The sequence below is a fragment of the Pseudophryne corroboree genome, chromosome 6 (genome assembly GCF_028390025.1).
Source record: "Pseudophryne corroboree isolate aPseCor3 chromosome 6, aPseCor3.hap2, whole genome shotgun sequence".
Taxonomy (NCBI): domain Eukaryota; kingdom Metazoa; phylum Chordata; class Amphibia; order Anura; family Myobatrachidae; genus Pseudophryne; species Pseudophryne corroboree.
Window position 1 is genome coordinate 835,137,264 of NC_086449.1, and position 24,590 is coordinate 835,161,853.

Genomic DNA, 24,590 nt, shown 5'->3' on the forward strand with positions numbered 1-24,590 from the left:
TTACCCATGAGCTTCTCCTATCTCTTACCCCGGAGCTTCTCCTATCTCTTACCCCGTAGCTTCTCCTATCTCTTCCCCCGGAGCTTCTCCAATCTCTTACCCAGGACCTTCTCCAATCTCTTACCCAGGAGCGTCTCCTATATCTTACCCAGGAGCTTTTTGTATCTCTTACCCAGGGGCTTCTCCTATCTCTTACCCAAGGGTTTCTCCTATATCTTACCCAGGGGCTTCTCCTATCTCTTGCCCAAGGGTTTCTCCAATATATCTTACTCAGGGGCTTCTCTTGTCTCTTACCCAGGGGCTTCTCTTGTTTCTTACTTTGGGGCTTCTCCTATCTCTTACCTTGGAGCTTCTCCTATCTCTTACCCAGGGGCTTCTCCTATCTCTTACCCAGGGGCTTCTCCTATAACTTACCCAGGGGCTTCTCCTATTTCTTGCCCAGGAGCTTCTCCTATTACCCAGGGGCTTCTCCTATCTCTTACCCAGGGGCATCTCCTATCTCTTACCCATGTGCTTCTGTAGTCTCTCACCCAGGGGCTTCTCCTACCTCTTACCCAGGGGCTTCTCCCATCTCTTAACCAGGTGCTTCTCTAATCTCTTACCCAGGGGCTACTCCTATCTCTTACCCAGGTGCTTCTCCTGTCTCTTACCCAGGTGCTTCTCCTGTCTCTTACCCAGGTGCTTCTCTTGTCTCTTACCCAGGTGCTTCTCCTATCTCTTACCCAGGGCTTGTCCTATCTCTTACCCAGGGGCTTGCCCTATCTCTTACCCAGGGGCTTGTCATATCTCTTACCCAGGGGCTACTCCTATCTCTTACCCACGGGCTTCTCCTATCTCTTACCCAGGTGCTTCTCCTATCTCTTACCCAGGTGCTTCTCCTATCTGCTTCTCCTATCTCTTACCCAGGAGCTTCTCCTATCTCTTACCCAGGTGCTTCTCCTATCTCTTACCCAGGTGCTTCTCCTATCTCTTACCCAGGGGCTACTCCTATATCTTACCCACGGGCTTCTCCTATCTCTTACCCACGGGCTTCTCCTATCTCTTACCCAGGAGCTTCTCCTATATCTTACCCAGGAGCTTCTCCTATAACTTACCCAGGGGCTTCTCCTATCTATTACCCAGGGGCTTCTACTATCTCTTACCCAGGGGCTTCTCCAATATATCTTACTCAGGGGCTTCTCTTGTCTCTTACCCAGGGGCTTCTCTTGTTTCTTACTTTGGGGCTTCTCCTATCTCTTACCTTGGAGCTTCTCCTATCTCTTACCCAGGGGCTTCTCCTATCTCTTACCCAGGGGCTTCTCCTATAACTTACCCAGGGGCTTCTCCTATTTCTTGCCCAGGAGCTTCTCCTATTACCCAGGGGCTTCTCCTATCTCTTACCCAGGGGCATCTCCTATCTCTTACCCATGTGCTTCTGTAGTCTCTCACCCAGGGGCTTATCCTACCTCTTACCCAGGGGCTTCTCCCATCTCTTAACCAGGTGCTTCTCTAATCTCTTACACAGGGGCTACTCCTATCTCTTACCCAGGTGCTTCTCCTGTCTCTTACCCAGGTGCTTCTCCTGTCTCTTACCCAGGTGCTTCTCTTGTCTCTTACCCAGGTGCTTCTCCTATCTCTTACCCAGGGCTTGTCCTATCTCTTACCCAGGGGCTTGTCCTATCTCTTACCCAGGGGCTTGTCATATCTCTTACCCAGGGGCTACTCCTATCTCTTACCCACGGGCTTCTCCTATCTCTTACCCAGGTGCTTCTCCTATCTCTTACCCAGGTGCTTCTCCTATCTGCTTCTCCTATCTCTTACCCAGGAGCTTCTCCTATCTCTTACCCAGGTGCTTCTCCTATCTCTTACCCAGGTGCTTCTCCTATCTCTTACCCAGGGGCTACTCCTATCTCTTACCCACGGGCTTCTCCTATCTCTTACCCACGGGCTTCTCCTATCTCTTACCCAGGAGCTTCTCCTATATCTTACCCAGGAGCTTCTCCTATATCTTACCCAGGAGCTTCTCCTATAACTTACCCAGGGGCTTCTCCTATCTCTTACCCAGGGGCTTCTACTATCTCTTACCCAGGGGCTTCTCCTATCTCTTACCCAGGGGCTTTTCCTATCTCTTACCCAGGGGATACTCCTATCTCTTTCCCACAGGCTTCTCCTATCTCTAACCCAGGGGCTTCTCCTATCTCTTACCCACGGGCTTTTCCTATCTCTTACCGAGGGGCTACTCCTATCTCTTACCCAGGAGCTTCTCCTATATCTTACCCAGGGGCTTCTCCTATCTCTTACCCAGGAGCTTCTCCTATCTCTTACCCAGGAGCTTCTCCTATATCTTACCCAGTGGCTTGTCCTATCTCTTACCCAGTGGCTTGTCCTATCTCTTACCCAGGGGCTTCTCCTATCTCTTACCCAGGGGATACTCCTATCTCTTACCCACGGGCTTCTCCTATCTCTTACCCAGGAGCTTCTCCTATCTCTTACCCAGGGGCTTCTCCTATCTCTTACCCAGGGGCTTCTCCTATCTCTTACCCAGGGGATACTACTATCTCTTACCCACGGGCTTCTCCTATCTCTTACCCAGTAGCTTCTCCTATATCTTACCCAGGGCTTCTCCTATCTCTTCCCAGGGGCTTCTCCTATCTCTTACCCAGGGGCTTCTCCTATCTCTTACCCAGGGGCATCTCCTATCTCTTACCCAGGGGCTTTTCCTATCTCTTACCCAGGGGATACTCCTTTCTCTTACCCAGGGGATACTCCTATCTCTTACCCACGGGCTTCTCCTATCTCTTACCCAGGAGCTTCTCCTATCTCTTACCCAGGGGCTTCTCCTATCTCTTACCCAGGGGCTTCTCCTAGCTCTTACCCAGGGGCTTCTCCTAGCTCTTACCCAGGGGCTTCTCCTATCTCTTACCCAGGTGCTTCTCCTATCTCTTACCCAGGTGCTTCTCTTGTCTCTTACTGAGGTGCTTCTCCTATCTCTTACCCAGGTGCTTCCATAGTCTCTCGCCCAGGTGCTTCACCTATCTCTTACCCAGGTGCTTCTCCTATCTCTTACCCAGGGGCTTCTCCTGTCTCTTACCCAGGGGCTTCTCCTGTCTCTTACCCAGGTGCTTCTCTTGTCTCTTATCCAGGTGCTTCTCCAATCTCTTACCCAGGTGCTTCTACTATCTCTTACCCAGGTGCTCCTCTTGTCTCTTACCCAGGTGCTTCTCCTGTCTCTTACCCAGGGGCTTCTCTTATCTCTTACCCAGGGGCTTCTCCTATCTCTTACCCAGGAGCTTATCCTATCTCTTACCCATGAGCTTCTCCTATCTCTTACCCAGGAGCTTCTCCTATCTCTTACCCAGGAGCTTCTCCTATCTCTTACCCAGGAGCTTCTCCTATCTCTTACCCAGGAGCTTCTCCTATATCTTATCCAGGAGCTTCTCCTATCTTTTACACAGGAGCTTCTTGTATCTCTTACCCAGGGGCTTCTCACATCTCTTACCCAGGAGCTTCTTGTACCTCTTACCCAGGGGCTTCTTCTATGTTTTAACCAGAAGCTTCTATGTTTTAACCAGGGGCTTCTCCTATGTTTTAACCAGAAGCTTCTATGTTTTAACCAGGGGCTTCTCCTATGTTTTAACCAGGAGCTTCTCCTATCTCTTACCCATGAGCTTCTCCTATCTCTTACCCCGGAGCTTCTCCTATCTCTTACCCCGTAGCTTCTCCTATCTCTTCCCCCGGAGCTTCTCCAATCTCTTACCAAGGACCTTCTCCAATCTCTTACCCAGGAGCGTCTCCTATATCTTACCCAGGAGCTTTTTGTATCTCTTACCCAGGGGCTTCTCCTATCTCTTACCCAAGGGTTTCTCCTATATCTTACCCAGGGGCTTCTCCTATCTCTTGCCCAAGGGTTTCTCCAATATATCTTACTCAGGGGCTTCTCTTGTCTCTTACCCAGGGGCTTCTCTTGTTTCTTACTTTGGGGCTTCTCCTATCTCTTACCTTGGAGCTTCTCCTATCTCTTACCCAGGGGCTTCTCCTATCTCTTACCCAGGGGCTTCTCCTATAACTTACCCAGGGGCTTCTCCTATTTCTTGCCCAGGAGCTTCTCCTATTACCCAGGGGCTTCTCCTATCTCTTACCCATGTGCTTCTGTAGTCTCTCACCCAGGGGCTTCTCCTACCTCTTACCCAGGGGCTTCTCCCATCTCTTAACCAGGTGCTTCTCTAATCTCTTACCCAGGGGCTACTCCTATCTCTTACCCAGGTGCTTCTCCTGTCTCTTACCCAGGTGCTTCTCCTGTCTCTTACCCAGGTGCTTCTCTTGTCTCTTACCCAGGTGCTTCTCCTATCTCTTACCCAGGGCTTGTCCTATCTCTTACCCAGGGGCTTGTCCTATCTCTTACCCAGGGGCTTGTCCTATCTCTTACCCAGGGGCTACTCCTATCTCTTACCCACGGGCTTCTCCTATCTCTTACCCAGGTGCTTCTCCTATCTCTTACCCAGGTGCTTCTCCTATCTGCTTCTCCTATCTCTTACCCAGGAGCTTCTCCTATCTCTTACCCAGGTGCTTCTCCTATCTCTTACCCAGGTGCTTCTCCTATCTCTTACCCAGGGGCTACTCCTATCTCTTACCCACGGGCTTCTCCTATCTCTTACCCACGGGCTTCTCCTATCTCTTACCCAGGAGCTTCTCCTATATCTTACCCAGGAGCTTCTCCTATAACTTACCCAGGGGCTTCTCCTATCTCTTACCCAGGGGCTTCTACTATCTCTTACCCAGGGGCTTCTCCTATCTCTTACCCAGGGGCTTTTCCTATCTCTTACCCAGGGGATACTCCTATCTCTTTCCCACAGGCTTCTCCTATCTCTAACCCAGGGGCTTCTCCTATCTCTTACCCACAGGCTTTTCCTATCTCTTACCGAGGGGCTACTCCTATCTCTTACCCAGGAGCTTCTCCTATATCTTACCCAGGGGCTTCTCCTATCTCTTACCCAGGAGCTTCTCCTATCTCTTACCCAGGAGCTTCTCCTATATCTTACCCAGTGGCTTGTCCTATCTCTTACCCAGGGGCTTGTCCTATCTCTTACCCAGGGGCTTCTCCTATCTCCTACCCAGGGGATACTCCTATCTCTTACCCACGGGCTTCTCCTATCTCTTACCCAGGAGCTTCTCCTATCTCTTACCCAGGGGCTTCTCCTATCTCTTACCCAGGGGCTTCTCCTATCTCTTACCCAGGGGATACTACTATCTCTTACCCACGGGCTTCTCCTATCTCTTACCCAGTAGCTTCTCCTATATCTTACCCAGGGCTTCTCCTATCTCTTCCCAGGGGCTTCTCCTATCTCTTACCCAGGGGCTTCTCCTATCTCTTACCCAGGGGCATCTCCTATCTCTTACCCAGGGGCTTTTCCTATCTCTTACCCAGGGGATACTCCTTTCTCTTACCCAGGGGATACTCCTATCTCTTACCCACGGGCTTCTCCTATCTCTTACCCAGGAGCTTCTCCTATCTCTTACCCAGGGGCTTCTCCTATCTCTTACCCAGGGGCTTCTCCTATCTCTTACCCAGGGGATACTTGTGGCCGGAGAGACTAGCCAGCCACACGTGTAATGGCGTCTGCGGCACTGAAGGGGTTAACCCTCGTGCCCAGCGCCATGTTGCGGACTGTTTAAAAGTTTGTTGAATGATGTGTTTTAACATGTCATATGTAGTGCTCTGTGCACCATTGCAGGAAGACATGTTTAAATGTATTTATTTTATATTCAAGACAGGCTTGGTGTATATTTAAAGGGAAACACGTGTTTAAATGAAATGTATTTAAAGGAAAAATGCAGTTACTATAGATGTCTGAATAATCATCTCTTATCCTCTGGAAATAGGAAGTGGCATGCTAAGGGCCCTGTTCTAGCAGCGAGGTGTGAAGGACAATACCTTTTGATGTGTAAGTTCCTTAGAGAGAGATACTAATCACTGGGTCTATGGGCTTGGAATCTGTTTCATGTAGGTGATTTGATATACGATCCCTGAATGGCAGATAAAGGAAGGAAGACTGTTTGTTTGTATTGTAGCCATTCCTGTTGTAATCTTAAACACTGGGATTGCCTGGAGATGTGAATGACCAGAAACATCTGTATTTTGAAGATATGTGATAAATTTATCAATAGTGAATGTTAATCTGATACCAAACGTTGTCTGGGTGACAGGAAGGAGGATATTGTTTTATTGCACTTATATACTTGTAAAATGTAATTTATTGCTATTTTGTAAAATAACCTGATTGGTTGGAGAAGACAGGGAGGGCTTACCCCCCTGTGGTACTGTGTGGAAAACTGACATAAAAAGGAGACCTGCGTGCCTCCAGAGTGGTAGTATTATTCCATCTTATTCTGCTGAAAACATCTGATTGTATGCTGTTACCCCTAGCAATAGGGAGGAGCCTTTTTAAAGGTTATTTGAGCAATAAACATCTTTGCCTCAAGAAGACTGCTTCATCTTGTGACCAACAGGGTTAGGCCAAACCTAGCTCCGTTCTCCGGCTGTCCAGGGAAGCACCTAACGTCTCCAAGTTCCGCCCTCCGCCAGCTACCGGTAGAGGCCTAGCAAGTGGCTAGTGGGGATTCGTCAGCACCACACAGCTGTGGTAAGGCAGTGCGTCGGCACATACAGAGCAGAACCGTGGTTCCAAACGCCACGGCAGGTTAGGAGTTTGGTGGTGGCAGCGAGAACCCGCCCACAGCGCAGTGGGTGGAGTCAGTAACAGGCGGTTACTGACGGTAAGCGGGAATCCCCTATGTGGTCAGGCCTCGTGCGGCTTGACCTTCCAATCTGTGCGCAGTCAACGGGACGCGAAAGCGGCGAGTGCTTTCGTACGGTACGTCCTGTCACAGAAATTGGTGGCATAGTGGTGGGATATTCCCAGGCGGCTTTTCATCACCCGATTGGAGAAGCCGAGTTACTCAGGAGAGGAGTAACTGTAGCGCAGGAGAACGCACAAGATGGCGGAATTCAGCGGAATGTCCAAGGAGGATCTGGAGATCGTATGCCAGGGGAAGGGTGTGGATATCCCTTCCAACGCGTCCAGAAGTGTCATGAAGGCGGCACTCAGGAGCGTGGAGGAGTCTCATCGGGCGGAGGTGGAAAGCACTGACGGCGTCAGCATCGCAGAGGACGGCCCAACAGTGGACCTTCGTAAGGAACCGGTGAGAACCACAAGCCCCGCCCTCTCTCACAGCAGCAATGTTTCCCAGCAATCCCTAGCAGGGCCAGGATCCCAACGTCCCAGGGGGGGCGGCCCGGATACCCTAGCAGATCGGCTAGCGGAATTGGGGGAAAGGGCAACGGAGCAAGAACGCATGCTTGTCATTCGGATGTGGCATGCGGAGCGGGCATCACAGGCCGTGGTACCCCGGGAGCCGTTGTCAGCTGTTGTACACAGATCAGGACGAGTTCAGTTTGCCAAGTTTGCAGACAGTGATGGGGACATTGATGGACTGTGACAGGACGATACCATACGGAAGCACTCGCAGCTTCCGCGTCCCGTTGACTGCGCACAGAATGGAAGGTCAAGCCGCACGAGGCCTGACCACATAGGGGATTCCCGCTTACCGTCAGTAACCGCCTGTTACTGACTCCACCCACTGCGCTGTGGGCGGGTTCTCGCTGCCACCACCAAACTCCTAACCTGCCGTGGCGTTTGGAACCACGGTTCTGCTCTGTATGTGCCGACGCACTGCTTTACCACACCTGTGTGGTGTCGACGGATCCCCACTAGCCACTTGCTAGGCCTCTACCGGTAGCTGGCGGAAGGCGGAGCTTGGAGACGTCAGGTGCTTCCCTGGACAGCCTGAGAACGGGGCTAGGTTTGGCCTAACCCTGTTGGTCACAAGATGAAGCAGTCTTCTTGAGGCAAAGGTGTTTATTGCTCAAAAACCTTTAAAAAGGCTCCTCCCTATTGCTAGGGGCAACAGCATACAATTAAGATGTTTCAGCAGAAGAAGATGTTACAATACACACTCCTATGGGCCAACTGCCCTCCTTTTATCCCTCTCCAAGACCCTCTACCACAGGGGGTAAGCCCGCCCTGTGGTGTACAACCAATCAATGTTTACCCATGAGCTGTGCATGCTCTGGTCTCATGCACACACAACATTGTTCCCAATGGACAGTGGGGAGTGGCCGGTCTCCTTTGTCTCTCCCATCTGGGAGAGCAGGCTACTCCCACGGTGCCGTTCAGTCTGGCTGGGGGGAAGTTTTTCCCTCCTAAACTGACTCCCAGAAACCTGCCCGGGACCCCTCTCACTGCCTGCAGCCTGGATTTGGGCTCCAGAGCTGGGCAGCCTGGCTCCCCGGTCCAGGTCTCTGGTCCACTACGGCTGATCTCCATGGAGCTCCAAGAAACCCCTCAGCTTGTTCTATAGCTAAGCTGCTTCTCTTTCTTCCTGTCCCTATTGGAACTGTGAGGCTGGATGGGAAAGCATTCCGTTTTTAGGGAAAAGGTCTGGGAGAATCCATCAGCCTGCACAGCTATGGATTCCCCACACAATCAAGTAAGTGCATTTTATCTTTAAATACATTACATGTTTAAATCACACTGTACATTTCTCTTTAAATATACCCTGAGCCTGTGCCCTGCACAGACTCTACATGCTCAGGCACTGCAGTGCCTTCCCTAGCCCTGCAGCCTGGCTGCGAGGGCTCTCTGTGTGCTGGAGGTATGGGGCTGGCTTCCCCCATCCTCCAGCCTGCTTTTCTGCCTCTGGGGTTCCAGGGAGCTGGCTCTCCCTGTCCCCCCAGGGTGGCACTAATCAGTGGCCTCGCCGCACGCAGCGGCGCACCCCCCTGTACCTAAGCCCGGCGGACCGGGACACTTGTCCCGGCCGCCGTGAGCCTGGCTTGTTTCAGCGCTGAGGCGCCGGGAGCGTAGCTCCCGGACCCCAGCGCTCACCATCCTGCTGGCCCGCCTAATGTGCCCACGCCGCTAGGGAGCCGGCTAGCCCGGTCCCCCATGAGCGGCGCCTGTCTGTTAGCCTCGCTGCAGCGTCCGGCGGGGAGCCGGGCTGCAGCGCACCCCCCTCGCCGACTAGCAGCCCGGGACGTCCGTCCCGGCTGCTGCGGCTGGCCACCCGTGCTGGGCTGAGGCGCTGGGAGCAAAGCTCCCGGCCCCCAGCGGCGGCTCTCACATAGAGCACTGCAGCGGGAGCCGAGCTCCCAGCCGCAGCGCTCACCCTTCTCCCCGGCGCGCACACTCCAGTGCGCCCGGGGCTACACTGACCGCTGCCGGGAGCGGAGCTCCCGGACTCCGGCGGTCAGCGGCTGCCTCCTCTCCCCCGGCGCGCACACTCTGCTGAGCGCGCCGGGGAGCTGTCCTCCCTGCCGTGGTCTCCGGAGGGGTCCGGGACCACGGCACAGTTAAAAACACAGTTTCTAAACATTCTTATACATTTTTTACATGAATAAAACACGGCGCCTAGCGCCCACCACAATTCAAATTTGGCGCCAAGCGCCCCTTTGTCCTTAACAAATGGCGCCGGGCACTAGGGATTAACCCCTTCAGTGCCAGGGCGGCCATTTGCCTCGTGGCTGGGGGCTCTCCGGCCACATGGACATTTGCAAGTTTTTGAAAAGACTTGCAAACTACACGATCTACCCAAGTCAGAGTGGGTGAGACACCTTGTGCCCACTCTGCATGGAGAGGCCTTGGAGGCCTATCGAGGAGTGGCCACGGAGGACTGTGGGAACTACGACGAAGTCGCGAAGGCCCTCCTCCAGCGATTCTTCATCACTCCAGAGTCTTACAGGAAGAAGTTCAGAGACTTGCCCAAGAATCCTAGCAGCACCCATGAGCATTTCGCCACCCAGCTGCGGCAGTACGTGGTGAAGTGGGTGAAGGATTCGGAAGCCACTACATGGAACGCACTGATCGACCTGATCTGCAGGGAGCAGTTCTACCGCAGGTGCGCCCAAGAAGTGAAGGAGTGGGTGCTAGATCGGGAGCCACCCAGCTTAAAGATGGCTGCCCAGTTAGCAGACAAGTATGTGGCAATTCGGCCACAGGGGCAGAAGCGCCCAGCCAGCAGCCAGCTCCAACAGACTGTACCACCAAGGGGACCCCCCTCTTCAGCTCATCGCCCCCAAAGACAAGCATCTTCCAACCCGGGTGCTCTTGGCCAGCAACCGCACCGCAGCGTCCCTGCAACTGATCAGAGATCATCGGTGCCACGACTGGAGAAGAAGTGCTACGGCTGTGGGAAAATCGGACATCTGAGGATGAACTGTCCTGCATCCCAAGCACCCCAGACTCGTGCCCCAAATCCGAGTGCTGGAGACCGGATCGCTTGTTTGACGAGAGGAGATGAGCCTACAGAGACTGTTCCCCCTCCAGTCAGTCCGATGGAGTGTGGCGAGAGACAGGTGCACTCTGCGGAGAGAGTCACCTGCATGGCCAAACAGCCCCTACACAACATGTGGAGGCACCTGCAGCCAGTCCACGTGGGACCCCTGCAGGGAGAAGGCCTAAGAGACTCTGGGGCCTCAATCACTGTGGTAAGCCCCCACCTTATAGATCCTGCTGCAGTATTGCAGGGTCGCACTGCCACGGTCACCCTGGCAGAAGGAACAGAAAAAGCGGTTCCCATGGCAAGAGTCTACCTGGACTGGGGAGCTGGACCAGAGTTGCGAGAAGTTGCCGTCATGGATGGTCTCCCAACTGATGTGGTCCTAGGAAATGATCTGGGTGGTGGGATCGTCACTATGTTTGTTGGCGCCATTCCCCGGAGTCAAGTTCCAAAACCACCATTGACATCAGCTACTCCAGCACAGCCCAGCCCAGAGGAAAAGACTACAGCTGCTAAACAACTGCCAGCACAGCCAACCACAGCATCAACCAGCCCAGAGGAAAAGATTACAGCGGCTAGATCAGCACATCGACCCCGCATGCCTTTTGCCTCTGGTATGCCCACGTCCACTAGCAACGCAGAGGATGTCGGTTCCAGCTCGTGTGATCCTGTGGGGGTGCCCAATGATGCTCCTGACCCAAGTGGTTTGCCAACTCCGGCGGTGAGTATGAGAAACCACACTGACTTTTCCATGACTGACCCCTACCAGACTGACCCTAGTAATCCCCACCTAGATCCCCCTGTAGAGTGTCCCAATTTAGGAGAGATTGAGGGCCACAGGCAGGAGTTTAGGGAGGCTCAACTCTCTGGCCCATCCCCGAAAGGCATGAGGCGCCACTCTGGCAGCGGCCTTGACAGGGTTGGGGCAGGAAGTTTGACCTGGCGGGAAGGGTTAAGGTACAGGGTAGACAGGAAAGTGGGAGGGGATAGACCAGATAGGGAATGTGTCCAACAGGGAACGTTCCTGTGCAACCGGTGTCGGTTGCCAGCGAAACCCCTTTGGACAGTAACCCGGAGACAGACCGTACCCTGAAGTGCCTGACACAGAGCTTACCCTGGTCTGGAATGTCGGATGACGCCCAGACCAAATGTAAGGCTGGTGCCATGCGTTGGCAGCTGGGGCACTCCAGCGGTTGTGTTGTCTCTGGGCCTCTGCCCATAGGAGAACCCTTGCAGCAAGTTGCTGTGGACATAGCAGGTCCCCTGCCTGTGCGCAGTAGATCGGGGAAGACACGCAGCCTCCCTGTAGTGGATGCCACACAGGATCCAGAGGTTAGTGGTCTGGCCGCCATCACTGTGGCACAGGTAGCGGACGAGGAGGGAGGAGTAGGCCTAGGTGACAGGGTAGGTTTCCCGAGTCATAGGTCGACAGAAGAGGATTGGAGGGCAGGTCTGACAGTTAGGGCAGACAGTTGCCAGATAGGTATGACGAAGGTGCAGTGCCTGGGGCACCATGTGGGAGGAGACAGGGGTAGGCCCAACCCAGAGGGGGTGGAGGCAACCAGAGGCTGTTCCCGACCCACATCACCCAGACCGGTACTGACCTTAGAACCTGTAAGGCCCTACGGACATGTTGTCATTGACTTTAGTCCTGTAGTGAACCCGTTGACAGAGATGGCTAGGAAGGGCATTCCCAAGTCAGTGGACTTTGCACCCGCTTGCGAGTTGGCATTCCAGTAATTGAAGGAGGCTCGGGTACCCGCTCCAGTGCTGATGGCGCACATTCTTGACCAGGACTGTGTGTTACGAACTATTGCGCCACTGCACGGACTGGGAGCAGTACCGAGCCAGAAAGAGCCATATGGGCAGGAGCACCCTGTGGCCTGTTTGAGCAGAAAACTGCTATGGTGGGTGGTGGGGTATGCCACAATTGGGACACCTTGGGTGGCACTTGTTTGTAACCAGCCCCCCACCGTGGTGACTTACCACCCACCCGTTAGGTGGCGGCAACCTACCTTGGGGAAATTGGACAGACTTTTGTGGTGGAGCCTTGAACTTGGACTTCAGGTGGACTATTTGAACATTGTGCACCCACGAAGAGAGGCCCACTGCACTATGGATGAACTGTCTAGGCCGGAGCCTACACCCCCTAGGTAGCGTCCCCTTCAACACAAGGGACTGCGGGACCAGGACCCAAATCGTTGGGACATGGGTCCCTGGATGACCCGCTTGAATGGGGGGGAAGGAATGTGGCCGGAGAGACTAGCCAGCCGCACGTGTAATGGCGTCTGCGGCACTGAAGGGGTTAACCCTCGTGCCCAGCGGCCAGCGCCATGTTGCGGACTGTTTAAAAGTTTGTTGAATGATGTGTTTTAACATGTCATATGTAGTGCTCTGTGCACCATTGCAGGAAGACATGTTTAAATGTATTTATTTTATATTCAAGACAGGCTTGGTGTATATTTAAAGGGAAACACGTGTTTAAATGAAATGTATTTAAAGGAAAAATGCAGTTACTATAGATGTCTGAATAATCATCTCTTATCCTCTGGAAATAGGAAGTGGCATGCTAAGGGCCGTGTCCTAGCAGCGAGGTGTGAAGGACAATACCTTTTGATGTGTAAGTTCCTTAGAGAGAGATACTAATCACTGGGTCTATGGGCTTGGAATCTGTTTCATGTAGGCGATTTGATATACGATCCCTGAATGGCAGATAAAGGAAGGAAGACTGTTTGTTTGTATTGTAGCCATTCCTGTTGTAATCTTAAACACTGGGATTGCCTGGAGATGTGAATGACCAGAAACATCTGTATTTTGAAGATATGTGATAAATTTATCAATAGTGAATGTTAATCTGATACCAAACGTTGTCTGGGTGACAGGAAGGAGGATATTGTTTTATTGCACTTATATCCTTGTAAAATGTAATTTATTGGTATTTTGTAAAATAACCTGATTGGTTGGAGAAGACAGGGAGGGCTTACCCCCCTGTGGTACTGTGTGGAAAACTGACATAAAAAGGAGATCTGCGTGCCTCCAGAGTGGTAGTATTATTCCATCTTATTCTGCTGAAAACATCTGATTGTATGCTGTTACCCCTAGCAATAGGGAGGAGCCTTTTTAAAGGTTATTTGAGCAATAAACATCTTTGCCTCAAGAAGACTGCTTCATCTTGTGACCAACAGGGTTAGGCCAAACCTAGCTCCGTTCTCCGGCTGTCCAGGGAAGCACCTAACGTCTCCAAGTTCCGCCCTCCGCCAGCTACCGGTAGAGGCCTAGCAAGTGGCTAGTGGGGATTCGTCAGCACCACACAGCTGTGGTAAGGCAGTGCGTCGGCACATACAGAGCAGAACCGTGGTTCCAAACGCCACGGCAGGTTAGGAGTTTGGTGGTGGCAGCGAGAACTCGCCCACAGCGCAGTGGGTGGAGTCAGTAACAGGCGGTTACTGACGGTAAGCGGGAATCCCCTATGTGGTCAGGCCTCGTGCGGCTTGACCTTCCAATCTGTGCGCAGTCAACGGGACGCGAAAGCGGCGAGTGCTTTCGTACGGTACCGTCCTGTCACAATACTCCTATCTCTTACCCACGGGCTTCTCCTATCTATTACCCAGTAGCTTCTCCTATATCTTACCCAGGGGCTTCTCCTATCTCTTCCCAGGGGCTTCTCCTATCTCTTACCCAGGGGCTTCTCCTTTCTCTTACCCAGGGGCTTCTCCTATCTCTTACCCAGGGGCTTTTCCTATCTCTTACCCAGGGGATACTCCTTTCTCTTACCCACGGGCTTCTCCTATCTCTTACCTACGGGCTTCTCCTATCTCTTACCCACGGGCTACTCCTATCTCTTACCCAGGAGCTTCTCCTATATCTTACCCAGGGGCTACTCCTATCTCTTTCCCAGGGGCTTCTCCTATCTCTTACCCAGGGGCTTCTCCTATCTCTTACCCAGGGGCTTCTCCTATCTCTTACCCAGGGGCTTCTCCTATCTCTTACCCAGGGGCTTTTCCTATCTCTTACCCAGGGGATACTCCTTTCTCTTACCCACGGGCTTCTCCTATCTCTTACCCAGGGGATACTCCTATCTCTTACCCACGGACTTCTCCTATCTCTTACCCAGGGGCTACTCCTTTCTCTTACCCAGGGGCTTCTCCCATCTCTTACCCAGGGGCTTCTCCTATCTCTTACCCGGGGCTACTCCTATCGCTTACCCAGGGGCTTATCCTATCTCTTACCCAGGAGCTTCTCCTACCTCTTACCCAGGAGCTTCTCCTATCTCTTACCCAGGAGCTTCTCCTATCTCTTACCCAGGTGCTTCTCCTATCTCTTTCCCAGGGGCTACTCCTATCTCTTACCCAGGGGCTACGCCTATCTCTTACCCAGGGGCTACTCCTCCTATCTCTTACCCAGGGGCTTCTCCCATCTCATACCCAGGGGCTTCTCCTATCTCTTACCTAGGGGCTACTCCTATCTCTTACCCAGGAGCTTCTCCTATCTCTTACCCAGGTGCTTCTCCTATTTCTTACCCAGGTGCTTCTCTAGTCTCTCACCCAGGGGCTTCTCCTATCTCTTTCCCAGGGGCTTCTCCTATCTCTTACCCAGGGGCTACTCCTATCTCTTACCCAGGGGCTTCTCCTATCTCTTACCCAGGGGCTTCTCCTATCTCTTACCCAGGGGCTTCTCCTATCTCTTACCCAGGAGCTTCTCCTATCTCTTACCCAGGGGCTTCTCCTATCTCTTACCCAGTAGCTTCTCCTATCTCTTACACAGGAGCTTCTCCTATCTCTTACCCAGGGGCTTCTCCTATCTCTTACCCAGGGGCTTCTCCTATCTCTTACCCAGGGGCTTCTCCTATCTCTTACCCAGGGGCTTCTCCTATCTCTTACACAGGGGCTTCTCCTATCTCTTACCCAGTGGATACTCCTTTCTCTTACCCACGGGCTTCTCCTATCTCTTACCTACGGGCTTCTCCTATCTCTTACCCACGGGCTACTCCTATCTCTTACCCAGGAGCTTCTCCTATATCTTACCCAGGGGCTACTCCTATCTCTTTCCCAGGGGCTTCTCCTATCTCTTACCCAGGGGCTTCTCCTATCTCTTACCCAGGGGCTTCTCCTATCTCTTACCCAGGGGCTTTTCCTATCTCTTACCCAGGGGATACTCCTTTCTCTTACCCACGGGCTTCTCCTATCTCTTACCCAGGGGATACTCCTATCTCTTACCCACGGACTTCTCCTATCTCTTACCCAGGGGCTACTCCTTTCTCTTACCCAGGGGCTTCTCCCATCTCTTACCCAGGGGCTTCTCCTATCTCTTACCCAGGGGCTACTCCTATCGCTTACCCAGGGGCTTATCCTATCTCTTACCCAGGAGCTTCTCCTACCTCTTACCCAGGAGCTTCTCCTATCTCTTACCCAGGAGCTTCTCCTATCTCTTACCCAGGTGCTTCTCCTATCTCTTACCCAGGGGCTACTCCTATCTCTTACCCTGGGGCTACTCCTATCTCTTACCCAGGGGCTACTCCTCCTATCTCTTACCCAGGGGCTTCTCCCATCTCATACCCAGGGGCTTCTCCTATCTCTTACCCAGGAGCTTCTACTATCTCTTACCCAGGAGCTTCTCCTATCTCTTACCCAGGTGCTTCTCCTATTTCTTACCCAGGTGCTTCTCTAGTCTCTCACCCAGGGGCTTCTCCTATCTCTTTCCCAGGGGCTTCTCCTATCTCTTACCCAGGGGCTACTCCTATCTCTTACCCAGGGGCTTCTCCTATCTCTTACCCAGGGGCTTCTCCTATCTCTTACCCAGGGGCTTCTCCTATCTCTTACCCAGGAGCTTCTCCTATCTCTTACCCAGGGGCTTCTCCTATCTCTTACCCAGTAGCTTCTCCTATCTCTTACACTGGAGCTTCTCCTATCTCTTACCCAGGGGCTTCTCCTATCTCTTACCCAGGGGCTTCTCCTATCTCTTACCCAGGGGCTTCTCCTATCTCTTACCCAGGGGCTTCTCCTATCTCTTACACAGGGGCTTCTCCTATCTCTTACCCAGTAGCTTCTCCTATCTCTTACCCAGGAGCTTCTCCTATCTCTTACCCAGGGGCTTCTCCTATCTCTTACCCAGGGGCTTCTCCTATCTCTTACCCAGGTGCTTCTCCTATCTCTTACCCAGGGGCTTCTCCTATCTCTTACCCAGGAGCTACTCCTATCTCTTACCCAGGAGCTACTCCTATCTCTTACCCAGGAGCTTCTCCTATCTCTTACCCAGGTGCTTCACCTATCTCTTACCCAGGTGCTTCTCTAGTCTCTCACCCAGGGGCTTCTCCTATCTCTTACCCAGGGCTTCTCCTATATCTTGCCCAGGGGCTTCTCCTATCTCTTTCCCAAGGGCTTCTCCTATCTCTTACCCAGTGGCTTCTCCTATCTCTTACCCAGGGGCTTCTCCTATCTCTTACCCAGGGGCTTCTCCTATCTCTTACCCAGGGGCTTCTCCTATCTCTTACCCAGGGGCTTCTCATATCTCTTACCCAGGGGCTTCTCCTATCTTTTACCCAGGGGCTTCTCCTATCTCTTACCCAGGGGCTTCTCCTATCTCTTACCCAGGGGCTTCTCCTATCTCTTACCCAGGTGCTTCTCCTATCTCTTACCCAGGTGCTTCTCCTATCTCTTACCCAGGTGCTTCTCCTATCTCTTACCCAGGTGCTTCTCATACCTTTTCAGCAGGGGCTCCCATTACCTCTTACCCTGTTGTTTTTCATACCTTCAGGGCAGGTGCTTCTCTCACCTCTTACCTGATATATTTATATTACTGTGGGACAGGAGTTTATAATTGCAGCAGCCCACCGACTGACTATTGCAATGCTGCATAGAGGGGATGCAGTTAATATCCCGGCTGTCGGGATTCCGGCATTCAGGAGACTGGCGGTGAAATGCTGCCGGTTCGAATCCCAACAAACGCAGGTTATTCCCACTCGAGTGGGAACATAACCTGTGGCTAGTGAAGTGAGCCTCTGGGCCCGAATAGATGCGAATGCAGCAAACCCGTAAGGTACTCGCTGTCTCGCTGACGGATTCCCACAGACGGGATGCTGCTGTCGGTAGAGTGACAGCCGTCTGCCAGGATATCTTATGTATTCCGCATAGAGTCACTCATTGCATACTGCCCATCATACTGGAAGTAATGCTATAAGGCATTTTATGACTTGTGGTTCCCTGTATATTGGGTTGCCTGTTACACATAATATTATCTCCACCAATGGCAAATAAAGCTGCATTACTCAGAACCTGGTGATAAAATGTGAGCCAGGTGTCAGGGGTTGTGCATTCACCTCATGTACTAAGGAGATTACTTGGCTGCGCTCTCAGAGGGTCATTCAGACCTGATCGCACGCTAGGTTTTTTCGCTGCGCTGCGATCAGGTCAGAACTGCGCATGCACCGCATTGCGTAGGCGCGGCGCATGGGTACAAAGCGGATCGTTGCTGAGCGATGGATTTAATGAAGAATCCATTTGCATGGCCGATCGCAAGAAGATTGACAGGAAGAAGACGTCTGTGGGTGTCAACTGACCATTTTCTGGGAGTGGTTGGAAAAACGCAGGCGTGTCCAGGCGTTTGCAGGGCAGGTGTCTGATGTCAAATCCTGACCAGAACAGGCTGAAGTGATCGCAGCGGCTGAGTAAGTTCTGAGCTACACAGAAACTGCACAAAACTTTTTTGCACCGCTCAGCTGCACATGCGATCGCACACTTGCAAATCAAAAATACACTCCCTCGTGAGCGGCGACTATCTGATCGCAGCGTTGCAAAAAAAAACCCTAGCAAGTGATCAGGTCTGAATTAGGCCCTCGGTTACCAGAGAAGCATAAGTATAGGAATTAGGAAAATATTTTCTAGACAATTACAAGTAAAAGGTAACACGTTAATAATTAGCCTGTAAATGTAAGTGATTGATTCGTTATAATGTAAGTTCCAGACTGCAGTGTGACATTATAGTCTGCATAAGTTACAGGTGTAATTCTTTTTATGGGTCAGGTTTGCACATGCCACCATTATACTGTCACTAGAGTACTGATCAGATACAATCTCTGGTAATGTGTATCTAACCTGTGCCATACTGAGCAGAGTTCTATTATGCAGGGAGCCAGCCTCGGCTCTATTCTGTGATCGTGGGACGCCCTGAAGGGATTTTTTTTGTTTGCTCTTGCCGACACTGTCGGCATTCCATTCTCAGACCAGTCAAATAATTTAGAAAAATATTTGTTCAGGGGGATAATGAGTGTTGGCCACGCACAGCCAACATCCGAAATCGCTGCGTGTATGGGCAGCTTTTATCATGCCATCGGCTGTTGTCAGTGGCACGTTATGTTAATGAGGTGGTGGAACATACTCACTGGCATTACAGAAAGAAAGATGGCCATTGTTAGTTTTACTTTTGGGTGACTACGACCACAGGGCCTTATTCAGTAAGGATTGCTAATTAGCAGAATTTGCTATCCTTTTATTGGCATGCTGATCGCCGCCGCAGAAATTAAGGTTGCACACTGCGATCCAACCTGAATGATGCCCATTGTTTTCTAATCACAATTAATCAGATAAACGTTAGGGGCTCATTTACTAAATGTCAATTTTCATCAATTTTCATCGACTTGGAATCTATTAAAATTGCTCTCAATCGATTCTAAGTATCAGGGGCTGCAACACACATTTACTAAAAGAAGATTTTTTTATATTTATTTTTAGATGTTAGTAAACGTGTTTCATCCCTGGAATCGCAACATCGATTTTGCATGGATATGAAATTGATGGAAATCAACTTTTAATAAATATACTCATTATTATTATTGTAAATATACCTATAAGGTGTTATATATTAATTGTGATAACATCCATTCAAAAACCTAAGGGATATTTATGGTAAAATGACGCAGTAGAAATCTGAGCGTCACGTGTAGTATTCTTGTGCTTGTGCTGTGATCGCCCCTTTGTTCCTCAGAGCCTAATGGGTTTTATATCTGTAATTCTGTCTGGGGAACATATTGCTCCTTGTGGTCTAGCACTCCTACTGAGCATGCAGTCTGGCACTCCTACTGAGCATGCAGTCTGGCTCTCCTACTGAGCGCGCGGTCTGGCACTCCTACTGAGCGTGCGGTCTGGCACTCCTACTGAGCGCGCGGTCTGGCACTCCTACTGAGCGCGCGGTCTGGCACTCCTACTGAGCGCGCGGTCTGGCACTCCTACTGAGCGTGCGGTCTGGCACTCCTACTGAGCATGCGGTCTGGCACTCCTACTGAGCGCGCGGTCTGGCACTCCTACTGAGCACGCGGTCTGGCACTCCTACTGAGCGCGCGGTCTGGCACTCCTACTGAGCGCGCGGTCTAGCACTCCTACTGAGCATGCAGTCTGGCACTCCTACTGAGCATGCAGTCTGGCACTCCTACTGAGCGCGCGGTCTGGCACTCCTACTGAGCGTGCGGTCTGGCACTCCTACTGAGCATGCGGTCTGGCACTCCTACTGAGCGCGCGGTCTGGCACTCCTACTGAGCGCGCGGTCTGGCACTCCTACTGAGCGCGCGGTCTGGCACTCCTACTGAGCGCGCGGTCTAGCACTCCTACTGAGCATGCAGTCTGGCACTCCTACTGAGCGCGCAGTCTGGCACTCCTACTGAGCGCCCGGTCTTGCACTCCTACTGAGCGCGCGGTCTAGCACTCCTACTGAGCATGCAGTCTGGCACTCCTACTGAGCATGCAGTCTGGCACTCCTACTGAGCGCGCGGTCTGGCACTCCTACTGAGCGTGCGGTCTGGCACTCCTACTGAGCATGCGGTCTGGCACTCCTACTGAGCACGCGGTCTGGCACTCCTACTGAGCGCGCGGTCTGGCACTCCTACTGAGCGCGCGGTCTGGCACTCCTACTGAGCGCGCGGTCTAGCACTCCTACTGAGCATGCAGTCTGGCACTCCTACTGAGCGCGCAGTCTGGCACTCCTACTGAGCGCCCGGTCTTGCACTCCTACTGAGCGCGCGGTCTAGCACTCCTACTGAGCATGCAGTCTGGCACTCCTATTGAGCATGCAGTCTAGCACTCCTACTGAGCGCGCGGTCTAGCACTCCTACTGAGCATGCAGTCTGGCACTCCTACTGAGCGCGCGGTCTTGCACTCCTACTGAGCGCGCGGTCTGGCATTCCTACTGAGCATGCGGTCTGGCACTCCAACTGAGCGCGCGGTCTGGCACTCCTACTGAGTGCGCGGTCTGGCACTCCTACTGAGCGCGCGGTCTGGCACTCCTACTGAGCGCGTGGTCTGTCACTCCTACTGAGCGCGCGGTCTGGCACTCCTACTGAGCGTACGGTCTAGCACTCCTACTGAGCATGCAGTCTGGCACTCCTACTGAGCGCGCGGTCTTGCACTCCTACTGAGCGTACGGTCTAGCACTCCTACTGAGCATGCGGTCTGGCACTCCTACTGAGCGCGCGGTCTTGCACTTCTACTGAGCGCGCGGTCTGGCACTCCTACTGAGCATGCGGTCTGGCACTCCTACTGAGCGCGCGGTCTGGCACTCCTACTGAGCGCGTGGTCTGTCACTCCTACTGAGCGCGCGGTCTGGCACTCCTACTGAGCGTACGGTCTAGCACTCCTACTGAGCATGCAGTCTGGCACTCCTACAGAGCGCGCGGTCTTGCACTCCTACCGAGCGTACGGTCTAGCACTCCTACTGAGCATGCAGTCTGGCACTCCTACTGAGCGCGCGGTCTTGCACTTCTACTGAGCGCGCGGTCTGGCACTCCTACTGAGCATGCGGTCTGGCACTCCTACTAAGCGCGCGGTCTGGCACTCCTACTGAGCGCGCGGTCTGGCACTCCTACTGAGAGCGCGGTCTGGCACTCCTACTGAGCGCGCGGTCTGGCACTCCTACTGAGCGCGCGGTCTGGTACTCTGACTGAGCGCGCGGTCTTGCACTCCTACTGAGCGCGTGGTCTGGCACTCCTACTGAGCGCGCGGTCTGGCACTCCTACTGAGCGCGCGGTCTGGCACTCCTACTGAAAACGCGGTCTGGCACTCCTACTGAGCGCGCGGTCTGGCACTCCTACTGAGCGCGCGGTCTGGTACTCTGACTGAGCGCGCGGTCTTGCACTCCTACTGAGCGCGTGGTCTGGCACTCCTACTGAGCGCGCGGTCTGGCACTCCTACTGAGCGCGCGGTCTGGCACTCCTACTGAGAGCGCGGTCTGGCACTCCTACTGAGCATGCGGTCTGGCACTTCTACTGAGCGCGCGGTCTGGCACTCCTACTGAGCGCGCGGTCTGGCACTCCTACTGAGAGCGCGGTCTGGCACTCCTACTGAGCGCGCGGTCTGGCACTCCTACTGAGCGCGCGGTCTGGTACTCTGACTGAGCGCGCGGTCTTGCACTCCTACTGAGCGCGTGGTCTGGCACTCCTACTGAGCGCGCGGTCTGGCACTCCTACTGAGCGCGCGGTCTTGCACTCCTACTGAGCGCGCGGTCTGGCACTCCTACTGAGCGCGCGGTCTGGCACTCCTACTGAGCGCGCGGTCTGGTAGTCTGACTGAGCGCGCGGTCTTGCACTCCTACTGAGCGCGTGGTCTGGCACTCCTACTGAGCGCGCGGTCTGGCACTCCTACTGCTGAGTCTGTACTCATGAGTCTCGGATCACTAGTCAGCCATATGGATAATACAGCCCTGGCTATCATAGTAAAGTTCTCTATAACACACACTTTCCTGCACTCCCGGAATGTCCAGGAGATTCACCACTTGGTGCTTCAGTGCAGCGGACGATGACAGTGGTCGTCACAGCCTTGCACATTGCACGGATGTACACCAGGGACAGGCTTTGTTGCTACATTTGTATAAAGTTGTAAACATGTGATCGCTAATAGACAGAGATATAAATGCGGCTGCGTCCTACTCGGGATCAGCCCCACTGTACGCTTACTGTAGGTTGAGCAAACGGAACTTAGTTAATAAGAAGCTGATAACGCCTCTCCCAGGTGGTGATACATACTGGACTCCGATGACCCTGAAGTCTGGGAGCAGCGCCCAGTTTTCCTTAACTCCGCCTTTCTACCTTATTTTAATATCTTGAGCGCAAGACACAATAATGTTTTTGGCCCTAGAGTGTGGGCCAGCACATCAGTGACGCACAATTAATTAATAAGAAGACAATGTTGGATCACCCACCCGAGGCCTTGCTCTGATTATATGCAATCTTGCCATGGGTCCCGGCGATGTGATTGGCACAGACTGAGTGATATGAATAGTTCTGTAAATATAATATGAGGCCCTTATCTTGTGATCTCTGTTATGGGCCATGTGTGGTTTGAAATCGTATTTTTTATTCTTGGTAGCGATTAACACTTTCTTTCGCTCTAACAGGTCATTCACAGCCGCCTTCCTCTTCTCCATCGAGGTACAAGTCACTATCGGGTTCGGGGGGCGAATGATGACAGAAGAGTGCCCCCTGGCCATAACCCTCCTCATTATGCAGAACATTGTGGGACTGATTGTGAACGCCGTCATGCTGGGCTGTATCTTCATGAAAACGGCTCAGTCCCACCGCCGAGCAGAGACCTTGATCTTCAGCCGTCACGCCGTCATAGCCGTGAGGAACGGGAAGCTTTGTCTCATGTTTCGGGTCGGGGACCTGCGTAAGAGCATGATTATCAGCGCCTCAGTGAGGATGCAGGTGATAAGGAAAACCATCACGCCAGAAGGCGAGATCATTCCTAGTCATCAAATAGACGTTCCCGTGGACAACCCGATTGACAGCAACAACATATTCCTGGTGGCCCCCTTGATTATTTCTCACGTGATAGACAAGAGAAGTCCACTGTATGACATTTCTGCATCAGACCTGTCCAGTCAGGATCTGGAGCTTATCGTTTTATTAGAGGGTGTTGTGGAGACCACGGGAATCACAACCCAGGCTCGGACCTCCTACGTCACGGAGGAGATCCTTTGGGGTCACCGCTTTGTGTCCGTTGTCTCGGAGGAGGAAGGGGTATACTCAGTAGACTACTCCAAGTTCGGCAACACAATTAAAGTGGCCACGCCGTATTGCAGCGCCAGGGAGCTTGACGAGAAGCCGTCCATTCTGATCCAAACTCTCCAGAAGAGCGAGCTGTCTCATCAGAACTCTCTGCGGAAACGCAATTCCATGCGGAGAAACAACTCAATGCGGAAGACCAACTCCATGAGACGGAACAACTCCGGACTCATCCTGCCCAAAGTCCAGTTCATGGCTCCAGAACAGAACAAAGGCATGGCGGAAACATGACAGACACTTCCCATGGACTTAATTGACTTTCCGATTGTAGAAATGTGTTACAAATATTTATTGCCTTGTATACAACACCTACTGCTTCTTCTAGAATTAGCTCATTTTACCCTCCTGAGCACAATAAAACGTTTGCCCCAGAGTTGCTGCGTCCTTCATCCTTGTGCATTTATCATGGGACCTCCAGTTCGAGACCTCAGTCTGCACGTCTGTATCTTCCATCACACATGACTCCTCGGAACACTTCAGTGGAAATGATACAGAACCTGGAGGTGACCCAACAGTTTGCAGCTTGGCAAATGGTCTGCTTTTGTGGCTGTGGCTCCTGATCCATGGTCCTCAGGTGCCACCAAAAGTACATTGCCTTTTTACATTTGAAAAAGAAATACATCTATAGAAATAAGATATCATGAAAATAATATTAATCATCTTATCTCCCATAGCCTTTTCTCAACTTATTAATGAGCCTAGTATAAAGTACCATTATGCACAGGGGCATAAGCCAATACCAGGTGCTCGGAGTTTTGAACCCCCCTCCCAATCTCACATTCAGAGGAGGAAGTAATGTGCCAGTAATTTACCATATGTGAATAATCTCAAGCCACTTTCCCCCAGTTCTCTTCAGCCTCATCCCCCATTTGGGGAATTCAGTTGTTTTTGGAGTCTAATTTTACCGTCTAAACGGGGCCGTTTAGACACCTAAACAATAGTCACAATTCAGTTTTTTGGGCGCACATTCATATGGCGCACGTCACGCTCAAACAGACAGATTTTAGCCGCGTAAAATGGTTAAACCCATCTAAAGTCCAGCTTTGGGCATCCAAACTCCCATTTGGATGACCAAAGTGCTGTCTTAACGCACAGGAAGCTGTGAGAAGAAATGTCATCCCCGTGGCTACCAGGGTGTCTAAATGGAGCAACAATTGAATTGCTCTGTTTTGCGTCCACTAATGGTAGCCACATGTTAAAACAATTGAATCAACCCCATTGTGTCTCTCCA

The 24,590-nt window shown here is 52.3% G+C and overlaps 1 protein-coding gene across 1 annotated transcript in view; it reads left to right on the top strand.

Annotated features, from left to right (window-relative positions):
* Positions 1-23,732, top strand: part of KCNJ8 (potassium inwardly rectifying channel subfamily J member 8) — a 40,634-nt gene extending 16,902 nt beyond the window's left edge. The window contains exon 3 of the mRNA XM_063929397.1: positions 22,690-23,732. Within this exon, the coding sequence (XP_063785467.1) occupies positions 22,690-23,590 (901 nt within the window). The 3' untranslated portion in view covers positions 23,591-23,732. The remainder of the gene's footprint in view (positions 1-22,689) is intronic.
* Positions 23,733-24,590: the final 858 nt, after the last annotated feature.